This window comes from Dunckerocampus dactyliophorus, chromosome 14 (genome assembly GCF_027744805.1).
Source record: "Dunckerocampus dactyliophorus isolate RoL2022-P2 chromosome 14, RoL_Ddac_1.1, whole genome shotgun sequence".
Lineage (NCBI taxonomy): Eukaryota > Metazoa > Chordata > Actinopteri > Syngnathiformes > Syngnathidae > Dunckerocampus > Dunckerocampus dactyliophorus.
The window spans coordinates 2,368,484-2,381,892 of record NC_072832.1 but is presented as its reverse complement, the minus strand read 5'-3'; the positions used below and the strand labels follow the sequence as shown (position 1 = coordinate 2,381,892).

Here is a 13,409-nt window from a genome sequence, read left to right as displayed (position 1 = left end):
GAAGAGCTGCCATATGGTTTCTGAATTTAAACGCACACATAAAGCATTTGTAATGGCTCAGGCCTTGTGTAGACAATGTGACTCTATTACAGTTGTAGATACAGTGTGATGGCGTGTTAGCATTCAGGGTTATAAAGTGTGTATTTGCGAAAAAACAAACAAAACACACAGTGTAACCGTGGTGAGGTGTGCTGTAGGTGACAGTGTTTGTGTTCTGTGTATCCTCACACGGCGGTGATCATCATCTTGTTCTTTCAGCGTGCTCCAGAGAGACGGACAAAGTATGCAAGCTGTCCTCTGTTGACAACCTGCAGCCCTTCAAGGACAAGATGGACGCCTTTGCGAGCCAAGGTAAGTTGGTTACTCTCACCTGTCACATTTTGGAGATGCACTCGTGTGTTGCCAGGCGGAGTTTGTTTATTTTTTAAGCATGCGAGTTACAAAACATTAGAAACACCCACAATAAAATGCAGTACAGATCTCTACCACTGACAACTAAAAATGCAATAATGATTTTATTTGTGTATTTATGCACTTTATTAATACATTTTCAAATACAGAGTTGTACAAAAGTGTTCACCCGAAATTGGTAATAATTCATGAATACGTGATAATACCAATAAAATGTACATCACACCTGTACCAGCCCCCAATTTTTACATGTTTATGTCTAGGGGTGTCCCGATAAAGGTTTTTCACTTCCGATCCGATTGTGATATTGGAACTTGAATATCAGCCACTATTAATCTGATATCAGCAGGGATCATACATACTTTTAATACTCGTTTAGTAGTGTGGAATGTTAGAAAAAGCTTAATCAAGTTACATTACTCAAACAGAGAATAATAGAGCAAGAGTAGGTATGAGAAAAAACAACCCATATACTTCCTGATGAATGTGATGTGCAGTTTTATTCACAACAGGCATAATGTAGCGAGGCTTGATGTGCTCAATGATGCATTTTAACCTGACATTACTCACCGCAAACGGTGGCTGGCTCTTTTCTCTTTCAGCCAATGACTTTCTGCTGTCCCCTGAGAATTTCTCAGGCTTTGCAAATGTGTCAAACAGAGGTGGATGTTTCAGGAAGCCGTGGCGTTGCAGAAATCCTTCTTTAAATGCTCGATGAGGTTGGTCGTATTAAACCTCCCCAGTTCTGTGCCTCCACGGGAAACTTGTACATGACAAGTTTTGCGCTCAGCTGCAACGGCTTTTTCGGACTTTAACAAAAAACACGCTAGCACACTGAATAGAAGGGCTGCTGCTGGACAGAAGCGCGGTGCGGAGTCTGGAATGCACTGCTTGTATCGGAGTGCCAATATTAGATGCAGGCGGATCGTTTTTTATGGCTGATATTGGACCGATATCTGATATCAATATCGGACAGTCATACTTTAAAATGTGTTTGATAAGTGTGTGAGGCATCTATAGGGCTTAAACCTGGATTGTTTTGCAACGAAACAATGTCAGGAGTGTTTGGAAGGGGGGGAGCAAGTAGTCTATCAAACATAGACATTTTTATGGGTGTCTCATTTTTTTTTTGCCATTTGCTGGTAAGTCTGGAAGAGAACCACCACAAAAAGCGGGGATGTACTATACATGTATTTTTTATTTTAGATGGATTTATTTGATTTATGTTTATTTTTTTCAGTTGATTTCTAATTTATTTACTTATTATTTTTTTGTGGATTAAATTTGTTACATTTTTCCTTTCTTTTCCTGTGCAAGCTCACAGACTGAACTTGTTTTTTGTTTTTTTTTTCTACAAGTGCACAATTTTGGCCATCAGTAAATGAAAAATGAAGAAGAACCCAGTCACCTCGTTGAACTCTTCTCCTATCTCTGCGCTGATCTAAATCAAATAAACCCTCACAATGAGATGCTTACCAAAAGGGCTGTTATAACGACGACGATGATGATGAATTGACAGCAAATGATGTGCACTTCCTTACCCTTCAAGTTCTCGAGTAGTTCACTTCGTGCCGTTTCACGCTGCTAAATGTACAACCTTAGCTACTTGTTCATCAGATATACACTATATAAAGTACACACTGTAAAAAGCTGTGGATTCCAACCCGTCCACAAAACCAGCTTGCACTCGGTGTCACATTTCAGACGTCAACAACCCCACCAAACAGTGGTTTTCCATGGACTTGGTCTCAGATGGTTTTGTTTCAATGACCCAATATCTCACTGAGAAATCAAAGATTAGACGAAAAGTCCATAAACTGAAAACAGATTTTTTTTTTTATTACTCTTTTGCTTTCCAACCAGCGTGAGCCATGTCACTCCGAGCCCTCAGATGTGGTGTGACAAAAACAACCTTAATTAACATACCACTAACTACACTAATTAGAGCTGAGTTTGCGCCCATCGGCATTTATGTATCATAGGAATAAATTCAGAAAGTCGGGTCGAAATGAAACACAAATCAGTTACGTTTCTTGGCAGCATGATTGCCCCAACACTGTTGATGAAACTATTTTTACAAGCTTGAAAACATCGGGCGGATGCTTGGAGATATTAAGGGGCTGGAACGGTCCACTTCCCTGCCCCCAGCACAGTCGGAAGACCTGTGCCCATCACTTGCACGAATGCCCACCGGGGATATGTTGTATTATCGATGCGATCACTCTAACCACCAGTTATTCCTGACAACTGCCACCTAAGATACCGTAATTTCCACTAAAGCCGCACCCACTAAATTTAAAGAGTAAAAAAAGATTTGGACGCACCGGTCTATAAGCCGCAGGTGTCCACGTCGTAACATGGGATATTTAGTACCGAACAAGATGTTACACAGAAGGATTTTTTTCAAATTTTGTTGAAATAAATGCTTTATTCCAAACAGTGCCAAAGAGTGCATTGTAACATGGCTATTAAAGAGTGCCGAACAATGACTAGTTTAACAGTGCCAAACAGGGAGTGTAAGATGGCTAGTTAAACAGTAGCCTACCAGAAAAGTCATTCATCGCCTTCCTTCTCCTCCTCCTCCTCCTGGGACTAAAAGCACTCAAGTCATCTTGACAAGCATTAGAATTGAACAGCCTCATGATTCCTTCATCACACATTTTGTCAGTCTCTCTCTCTCGCTCGCTCTTTCGTTGTCACTGATCGTTATTTAGCCATAAAGCATGAGCTATCCCCTTCATTCAGTCCATCCTTTCGAAACAGTCGGTGATAGTAGACGGTTGGCGGTACGAGTTTTCCAAACAGAAGTTGTAGTAATTCTACACTTGATCAGACTTACTTAAGATGTGTCAGAAATTGCTACATAAGACTTCAAAACGTGACATTAGCCTCCACTTCACTCTACTCTACTTCCTGAAGCTGCGTTCTAAGCATCATGGGAAATGCAGTTTTTGGCCAGAAATTAGCTGCATCAATGTACAAGATGCAGGGTTCAAAGCATGAGAAAAAACTAGCGGCTTATACACCTGACATCACGGTAATAGAAATAAGCAGAATGACTCAAAATAATCCTGCAAGTCAAGATTTATGCTCCTGCATCGACGCAAACTAATCAGGCATAGCGTGATGTGCACTTCCAAAATAATCGAACCCCACGTCGTGGCGACGAGGACCATCACGGCTGTGATTGGTCACCTGTGTGATTACGACTCGTTCAGAGGGTGCACACGGTACCTTTTCTCAACCTCGACGCAGAACTTGGAAAGGTCGCTGCTGGAATGGACTGCATGTGCAGAAGCTTAACGCAGCACGTAAGGCGTGAACACATTTATGAATTTCATGTTATTGTTTTTCCAGCAAGTTATTAAAAATAACGTAAAATGTACACAATAAAAAAATATGAATACATGAAAAATGTTACAGTAATTCTGTAGCGTTGTATCATGAAGCACAAGCCCGGATGAAAGCAGTGCAGAGATTTCCCGACATGTGTCACCGTCGTCCTTACGTCATTATGATGCGAGGTGGGTGCATGTTAGCGTTAATAACCTTGGCAGAAATTGTTGGGTTTTAATTGGCTTAATATGTTATAAAAGCCTTATACTTGCATGCAACCTGCATAAAATCGGAAAAAAACCCATTTGTGAAGGACCCTTCCAGCCGGGGCGGCCTTCGCAATGACCCCGAATTGGGGCACAGTTATTGTATCCCTTTACGGGCAAAAATTATACTTTATACAACAACAGTATAACGTGAGTCATCTTTACAGGTGTAAAATATTGTTTGCTGTGTTTTTACATAACAAGCCTTTTTTCCCATCACATTGGCTTCGACCCAGGCTACATTTAACTGACTGTGACCAATCGCTCTGAAGGAACATGCCACAGGCTTCGCACCGACTGCTTTTGTATTCAAATGAGGACGTGTAACACGGAGCATATGTGGCTGGGCGGTAAAACTCGCTGTCCGTTTTTTCAAGCAAGTCTGCAGATGAAAGCTCCTGGCGCCCCCGCTCCCTCCCTTCTCTTCTTTGGTGAGCTCCCTTTCTAGGTTTGAGAGAAATATGGGAGCTCCCGCTTTGATTCACATGACGAAGTTTTTCCTCTGAGAGCATGGACGCTTCGCTCGCATGGCTCGAGACGGGATTCTTGAGGTTCCGCCACTGCAGCCGTAGGATAAAAAAAAAAAAATGCAAACACCAGAACATAACAAAAAACATCCAAATGTCATATTTTTGTTATTTCAGTAATCTCCGAAAAGCTCGGGGGTTAAACTGTTTCTGGCTCCACAGTTTTAACCGCCTTTGTTTGTTTTCTGACCATGAAACTAACCGCAGAATAACAGTGGGAGCGGGCTTGTTGGCTGTTTGGTCTAGCTCCATTCACCCCCCCTCCCCCCCCTCTCTGCTGAGCTTTGATGATTGCCGTCTTTTGGCCTTTTCGGATAATCTGTTTCTGATGGACATGAGCATGAAGTGAGGATCCATCCTTCATGTCTTCAAACGACACCTGCAATACATTTTGGATGTTTTGGACAGCATTATTGCTCGACTAATGATAATTGTAATAATACAAATCATTGATTTGATTTATATAGTGCTTTCCTAGTCACTCAAAACACTTGACTAAGCTACATTTGTAACCACAGCCACCCTGGGGCAGACTGACGGAAACATGGCTGCCAATTCGAACACCACCAAGCATTGCTTCACATTTATTCATGCACCAATGGAGGGGATGTGGGTGAATTGCCTGCCCAAGGACACAGTGGCAGAGTGACTAGGATGAAAGGATGGCTGGCTGGGCGAAAGGAGCGGATTTCAAACCGCCAACCTGCAAAAAGCACGTACAGGACGTCTCCCAATCTTACTACCTCCTCTGTCTGCATAAAAACAGTGTTCAGAACACACTGTGGTACTATACCCTCGTGAACATCAGATGAACAGCACTGTGCAGACAGTAATTTGTTGCTTAAAAAATGGCAAGAAAAGGGAAGGGAATTAACAATGGAAAAGAGACAGACCATCATAACACTTCAAAATGTAACAGTAGCGTTTTCCTCCAGAGAAATTGGAGTGTTCTAAACATTTTGACCCGTAGTGTACTGTATGTGCCATGCGATTGACTGATGACCGGTCCAGGGCGTGCTCCTCCTCTCGTGCGAAGTCGGCTGGGATAGGCTCCAGCATACCCGCGACCCTAGTGAAGATAAGCGGCATAGAAGATGGATGGATGGTTAGTAGGAGGTAGATGTTTGAGACTTGGTCATTTTAAAAGTAGCTCGCAGGCTGAAAAAGTGTGAGCACCCCTGGTGTAAGCCATCGCTTCTACTCCTGAACAGCTGCACACAAGAAGGTGCAAATATGTCAAAACTTGGATTCCCAATGTGTTGCCTGTGCTTATTCTTTTTCTGACAAATACGCCAAACGGTGGCGCTCTTATTAAACCCCTAAATTTGAGCCCCATAAGTTGGATTGACTCAAAATTCCTCACACTAAATTCCTCAATGGGTTCTACTAGAGATCCACTGTAACTTTAGCTGAATCTCCATGAAATATGGTACACACCTTTAGAGGGCTGACAAGCACGTGTGGAAAATTTGAGCAAGGTTGGTCGATTGGTTGCTACCAAGCAAAACGTTTTTGCATGGACAACTCATTGGCCATAAGTCATTGACAATTTGTCTCAATGATGGCACAACTCTTGAGTGTACCTGCATATGTATTACATGTATGCTAGCATGTCTTTGACCACAACCCATAGGTGGCACCACAAATGTCATTTAAAGTTGCGTGAAAAAATTAGGACACACCCTTTAAAAGCTAACCGATTTCATACTGCCGTCATTTCTTTTCTCAAGGAACAATACAGGGTCCTGGTATGAAGACATTTTCATATTATTTACATATTTGTCATAATATATTGACGAGCTGTCATCCCGCTGGAATGGGATTGCGAGCTGATGGCTGATTTAGCGGCTTGGCGTCTTGCAGCATAGCGCAGCTCCCACTGGATTTTCTCGACGAGCTCTTTTAGATGTTGCTCTGGCTTCAATTACACATCGCAACCAGATATTCCCTGGGATAAGAGCTGAACATATATTTGTGCCAGGAAAGTTTATCTGTTCTATCTGCAGTCATGTCTTGGGGAAAAAAAAGCCCAACAACCCGTGAGGAGACTTGCCTTTAGGATATGTCTGATCAGTGACAGTTTAATGCAGCTTTAGCATACATTTATTGACCTGGAGGTGACTGAGAAGATATCTGGCTGCCTTTTTTTGACAATTCTACGACAGCACATTGAAGATTTGGAACAAAGGGGAAAAACCCACAGCCCACGCTGTTGCTCTTTTATAAACAAAAACTTCTGAACTTGACCATATGGAGGAAGGAAGAGTGCAGGTCTTGCCTACAGAAGATGGATCAAGAGACAAACGCTATGTGGAGGCTGTGCATTGTTGTGGGGCCGCATCTGCATCACTGGAAAGACGAGGCTTGTCATCACTGTAGGCAAACCCCATGCAGAGAGGTGAGATTCTGCGACCAGTGGCAATCCCATAGCTCCACACTCTGTGACTGAGCTCCAGTTTCCAAGATGATAACCGTCGCCCCCACCCACATTGTGGTGCTTTGTCAGGGACTACCTCCAAATTTGAGAGAATGGAGTCACCATACCTCAACTCAAGTTGTACTTAAACTTGTGGGTACAAAGACAGGCTGGCTGATGTGCGACAACTGCTGGTTGAAGAGCGTAAGGACCTCCCACAGCAGTGTGTGTCCAGCATAACGAGGTGATCCCAGGCCAACTGGTAGATAACTCACCATTATCCTAAAATTGTCATCACAACTCCTCCTTTGTTGTTTGCTGTCAACCTCTACGGGGGCATTCACACTTGTGATAAAGGAAACCAAAGTAAAAAAAAATATTAGTTTAGCGTTCATACTAGAATTTTTGACATAAAACCAAAGGTTGTGCTGTAAAAACAAACTATGGCATAAAGTGCAGGAGCAGAAAGATGGTGCTTCCCATTCCATTTTTTCTGATATACAGTATACAGTACCTCTAGACTCCGAAAACAACAGGACCTGTCTTTTGAAACTTTTTTAAGAGAAAAAAATACTTGTCTTATATTTTGGTTGATAGAATAAAAAGTCTTGTTTCAGAATAGCCAGCCGGTGCATCAGAAATGAGACAATTGCTTGACTGAGGCAGTCAGTCCAAATGACCCCGATGTCCCCGAGGTTAGCGCCGCACACCGCTGGAAATGTAAACTAATGGGTCCTGTCCTGTGCAAATCCCGATTTCCTCGCCCCAGGCTCGTTTACTCCAGCACGTCTTGCACACAAATGGCCGCACAGTCATCCGTCTCCATTTGGCGGCGAGCGCACAAAGAGGCACTTGTGCTGTACACTCCATGCCACTCATTTGTCAGTTGTGCAACAATGAAACGACTCGGTGGCACACCAGCGGCCGTGTTGGTTTAAGCAACGGTGGCGGGTGGAATGCTCCTGTACATACAAGTCTGACTGCCGGTGAGCTCATCCTGCACACATTCCACTTTCCTTTGTCTTTTCTTTTCAGCCCAAGCAGAGCTGGAAACCCAGGAGAAGGAGCTGGCCGACACTCAAAAGACGTAAGTTGCATCAATTTTCCCCACAGCTTCTTCACCTCTCAGATTGACGATTCCTCTTCCTTCCATTTCACGGCTTACATAAGGCCCGCTCTCGTGCGTCAAAGCCCTGATTTGTGAGTTTGGAAGTGGCGGCGACGCTGGATGATGAATCCGACAAAGCTTTAAGTGCCATGTTCTCAGAGGAATATAATCTTTCCGCTTTGTCAATATTTAGGGCTTCTGGAGGGAAGGTGCAGGCCATCGTTCCGGGGGCCTCAGTAGACGGGAGGCCCCCCCCCACCCCCCCAAGTCCTCGTGCGGTGTCTGCGTTGTTTATCTAAGCGCAGCCAGAGGAGACAGCCTTGGCTCCAGGCTTCTGTTACGGCCGGCCAGGAATGTTCCTGCAGCACACTCCAAACAAAGACGACCCAACCTGTCCGGCGTATTGATCCACGGCCTCCGCGTTGAACACTTTGACATGTGTCATCCTGCCACACGAGTACCTCAGATGGATTGTCCTCGTTGGTCCCTCCCACTTTCTTTTTCTCCTTGCGTACACGTGTACCACAGGTCTGCACGTATGACTGCTACACATACTTTTGCAGAACGAACCAAGGCTGTCCCATCAAAAATAGCGTGAAGTACCACCACCTTCACGCCAGGTTTAACCCTTGACCATAAACAAACTCTTTTCAAGGACACTGAGGGTTTGAGTCAATGACGACTACGTAAAAACCCTTTCTTTGGGGTTTTTAAGAGTTTGCTTGCTGTCCATGCATGCGGAACTGCAAAAATGAACCCTCTGTTAGATGCACGCCAGAAAAGAAACACCACCCTAACCAGGGTTGGCTGTACGTGGGAACCAAGCCCTCATGTAGGGCTCTCCTATGTTACAGAAAGTGCTTATATTTTACTAGAAATCACATTTTGTTACCAAGCAGCAGTTTAATCTGCCAGCAAATTTGACTTTTCTTTTTTCCAAGTAGTAAGTGTTTACTCCCGTTATTTAAAGTCACTGCTTTGTTTCTGATATGCTTCTAATTCCAAGATAAGCCCTTGTAGTCTGCCAGCGGCTGCCAAGTGTTGCAAGAACTGTTTTTTTTTTCTTTCTCATGCTGTAACATTCTGGACTGGAAGTTGATGTTTTGGGGTTTTTTTCTCTCCTTTTGTCAGCTTCTTGGAGTTGAGTGTGTCCTTCTCAGTCAAACCCAAAGCAGGCGAGAAGGAGGTCTCTCCCAACACCCTGTTCAGCATTTGGCACGAGTTTTCCACGGATTTTAAGGAACAGTGGAAAAAGCAGAATAAGCTGATGTTGAAAGAGCGGTGAGTTACACAAACAAGCAAGATTATTGCCATGCTAATGCTAGCTGCCTTCTGTTAGCTTACACTATTGAGTTATATTAGCATCTTAGTAAGCTAGACAAGCCACCAGCATGACCAGCGTAGACCAGCATATGTTGTTTTCGGGCTGGTGTGATGTTGCTGGTGACCAGCATAACAGCATGGTCCACCAGCATAACAGCATGGTTCACCAGCATAACAGCATGTGGCTAGCTACTAGCTATCAGTCAGTTTGGAAGAGAAAGTACTGCACACACATTTTCCACCATACTGCTGGGGCCACTTTGATATTCTACATTTTGTAAACCAACCCATGTAGATCTGCTAAAAAGTCTAATACAGTGGTTTGGTTGTTTGTTTTCAGATCGTCAAACAAATTAAAAATATTAGTCAGTGACAACACAACTGAACACAAAATGCAGTTTTTAAATGAAGCTTTGTTATTATTAAGGGAGAAAAAAATCCAAATCTACAAATCCACATTATGTATGTAAGACTACAATTTTCAAACTATAAAAACGTGTCAACCGCTGATAACATCAGAGACAGGCGACGTAACTTCCGCTTCCGGCTGCCATTTTGTTTAGCTAGAAGGATGCTAACAAGGAGGCGCGTTTTGTGATGACAAAAAAAAAAAAACAGAACAGTAGGGACTCATGTGGGTATTAACCACACATCAAGACGCGCGCCGTATTGTATGCTAACCGGAGAATGCACGCAAACCAAGGCAAAATTGTGGCATCATTTTTTTATGTTAAGACACGCAAACCGGGGCGGACGCTAACCGAGGTTCTACTGTATGAACATTTTCTCCTTACATTACACATTTTTTGCATTTTTTTTTTTTTTTACAAATATTTCAATTTTATTCTGGTGACTCTTTTTTTTCTCACAATATTATGACTTTATCCAAAATATATTGACTTTGTTCTTTATTCTTTCCAACCTAATTGCACACGATTCTCTGTTTAATTTTTTTCTCATTTTATTACAACTTGTTAAAAAACATTCTTTTTTTTCTTTAATATCTAAACTTTACGCTTCTAAACTATATATACTTTCCCTCATAATATCATTAATTTATTCTTGTCAAATTCCTACATTTTCTTCTCGTAAGATGACCACTTTTATGTCTTATTGTTATAACTTTGCTCTCCAAATGTTTTGACTTTATTCTCGTAAAATTACTGCTCTTTTCTTCTATTTTTGCTGTTTTTTTTCCCCTCTTTAATTGTATTATTACAATGTGCCAAGGGCCATTAAAAAAACAGCTACGTACCAGCTACGGGCCGCAAATGGCCCCTGAGTCGCGCTTTGGACACCCCTGATTTAGGTGAATAAAAGATGTCAGAGCCTTTTTAATTTTATGAATGAGTCTGAAAATGTTTTTTTTAAGAGATATTGGACTTTTGATTGGACAGTACTGTCATTCAGTCCGGCAGTTGTTTTGCTTGGTTTGAAGAAAGGTAAGACTTTTCAAATGTCGTTACATCTCCCTCCCCCGGTGCGCCACGTTGAACATTGTGCCCCGAGCGACTCATGAATAACTTAATAGTACATGTCGTGCTCTCTGAAGATCCTATCGCGGTCATTCACATTCATGAAGGGAAAAGACATGAAATGACCCAAATCTTTGTCCTCACCCTTGTAATGAAAAGAACACACGCAGCATCCACTTGGCTCTCAGCGCTGTGATGGACGCACTGATAACAAAGCACGTCAACAGACAGCAAATTGGTCCATTATGCCACACGAAGATTTGACTGGCGATGTAGTGGCCGTCTTCAGAGAGGCCGCATAGAAGGGAGGGAAGGATACGAACACATTTGCAAACATTAACTCGTTGCACTTAGCCCTGAGCAGTCACGGCAACCCTCACAGTTGGGCGGCGGCGGTTGGACGCGAGCGCAAGAGATTGTAACTCGACAGTGGATTCAATTATCCTTCCTGTCGGCAAATTTCAACTAAATTCTGGAAAAATGTATGCATTACTTCAATATTACTAAAGTTCTGGCCTTATTCTCTTAAAATCACAACAAAATTCTTGGAATAATTTCACATTTCTTCCTCATAATATTCCCACAATTTCTTGTTTTATTTTCTTTGATTTGATTTTATTGTAATATCAATATAAATTTATTGTCATAAAATTTAGATTAATTTCTTTAAATGCTAGTCTTGTAAAAAAAAAATTTTCTTTGATTTTTTTGTTGTAATATTACAAATGTATTTATTTCATAAAAGTTTGATTAATTTCTTAAAATATTGCAACCTTTTGTTGCAATGGATATGACTTTAGTCTTGTAAAAAAAACATTTTTAGCATAATAATACAAGTTGTTTTGGGTTCTTGAAAAATTTTAAGTTATTGTTTTCTGTAATTCTGTAATTATATAATATATTTTGAAATAATCATTTTATTTTCATAAAATTATTTATTCACAAAAAAATCATATTTTTTTTCTCTTAATATTGTTAATATTGTCTAGCAAAAATTACTTCATTTTTTGACCTAAAAAAATAATTACATTGAATGAAATTAATTTCTTTTAATAAATAGTACAACTTTTTCAGTGCTTTTGTATATATAATGTTGTGGTTTTATTTTCATAAAATGTGTAATTTATTCACCTAAAAGTGACATTTTTTTCTCCTAATATTGTCACTTTTCACTGGTAAAATTTGCATTAAATTATTGGAAAATGTATTCCCCGTGTTTTGACGTTGCGATCATGAAATTCATGTTGTAATTGTTGCAAATGTTTATGTTTAAAATTTTGACTTATTTTGTGAATATTCATTCAATTCATTCTTGCTAAATTCTGAGCAAATTATTGAAATATTGCAACATTTTCCTCATCATAGTATGACTTTCATCCTTGGAAAAGTTGTTTTTTAGCATGTAGCATGTATTTCAGTGTGGCACCAATCCTCCTTTATGGAGTAAAAGAAACGTAGTTGGCTAAGTATTATGTCTTATTATGTATAATATAATTTATTTAGAGTATCTTTTTTATTTTAGGCTGAAAATGGCAGAGGAGTGTTTCCGACAAGCCAAGGAGAAATCTTCCTACAATGTCAAACCCAAGCACGCGACTGGAATAGTACGTTATCATCCTTTTGTCTCTTAAGTCTGCTTTTTTTCCTGCAGTATCGTCTCGTACACAAACAAACAAAAGTACTTTGTTTGTGCTCCACAGAAAGCAAAGCTGGGCCAGAAGATGTAAAACAGAGAAGACTAATCAGCGAGGCTGCTGCGCAAGTACAATCAGACATTTCTGCTGTATATTCTTTTTTTTTTTTACAATTGGATTTTAAACTGTTGCTTATCACGAGTCAGAGAAAAAGGAATCCTTGGCTCCTCTCTGGCAGCACTTACTGAATTATTACATGCAGGAGACAAACTTAAGCCGAGGGGATTAAAGGTGGAGACGCCAGAAAATGCTCTCTGCAATTTGTAGCAACGCTGCATACGTATGTAGACCACGTTCTTTCTTTTTAGTGCAGCCTGTTTATGAGTAAACAAACACGTTTATAACAGGTATAAATCTCCTTGACAGTGCCTTAACACACACACACACACACACACACACACACACACACACACACAGCGAGTTGACAAGTAAGTGATGTGCAACATGGACTTTGGAGACATGTCATTTCACTTTCGCATCGTCTACTACTGCTTCATCCCGGTAGCAGCACTCAACACCTCCTCGGCCACGCTCACTTCCCCATAAAGGCCATGCCCCCCCCTCTCCCCCATCTCCTTCTTAAGTGGTGTTATTGCTTAATTCATCACTGTCAGCGTACTTTATGCGTTAAATCCTATGCAGCTCATTTCTGCCTTTCCTGCACTACAGTGTGATATGCTAACCACTAACCAAACGCGAGCATCATGTGATTTGACATTCCGTATGTTTTTGGCTCTGAAAAGACATACAGTATTTATTGAATAAAAGAATTTATATACGTTTTAAGTTGGGTGTTTTTTTTTTTCCTTGTTATGCAAAAAAACATATCTTATATATACATATGATTTATACG

The 13,409-nt window shown here is 41.2% G+C and overlaps 1 protein-coding gene across 2 annotated transcripts in view; it reads left to right on the top strand.

Annotated features, from left to right (window-relative positions):
• The window catches only part of fmn2a (formin 2a), a 47,548-nt gene extending 34,206 nt beyond the window's left edge, over positions 1 to 13,342 (top strand). The window contains exons 13-17 of one of the 2 annotated variants that reach the window (XM_054799382.1): positions 259 to 351; positions 7,992 to 8,043; positions 9,196 to 9,345; positions 12,385 to 12,466; positions 12,563 to 13,342. In XM_054799382.1, the coding sequence (XP_054655357.1) occupies positions 259 to 351; positions 7,992 to 8,043; positions 9,196 to 9,345; positions 12,385 to 12,466; positions 12,563 to 12,589 (404 nt within the window). In that variant the 3' untranslated portion in view covers positions 12,590 to 13,342. Of the gene's footprint in view, positions 1 to 258; positions 352 to 7,991; positions 8,044 to 9,195; positions 9,346 to 12,384; positions 12,467 to 12,562 lie in introns of those variants that run through there. The other variant, XR_008573732.1, reaches the window with a different exon arrangement.
• Positions 13,343 to 13,409: the final 67 nt, after the last annotated feature.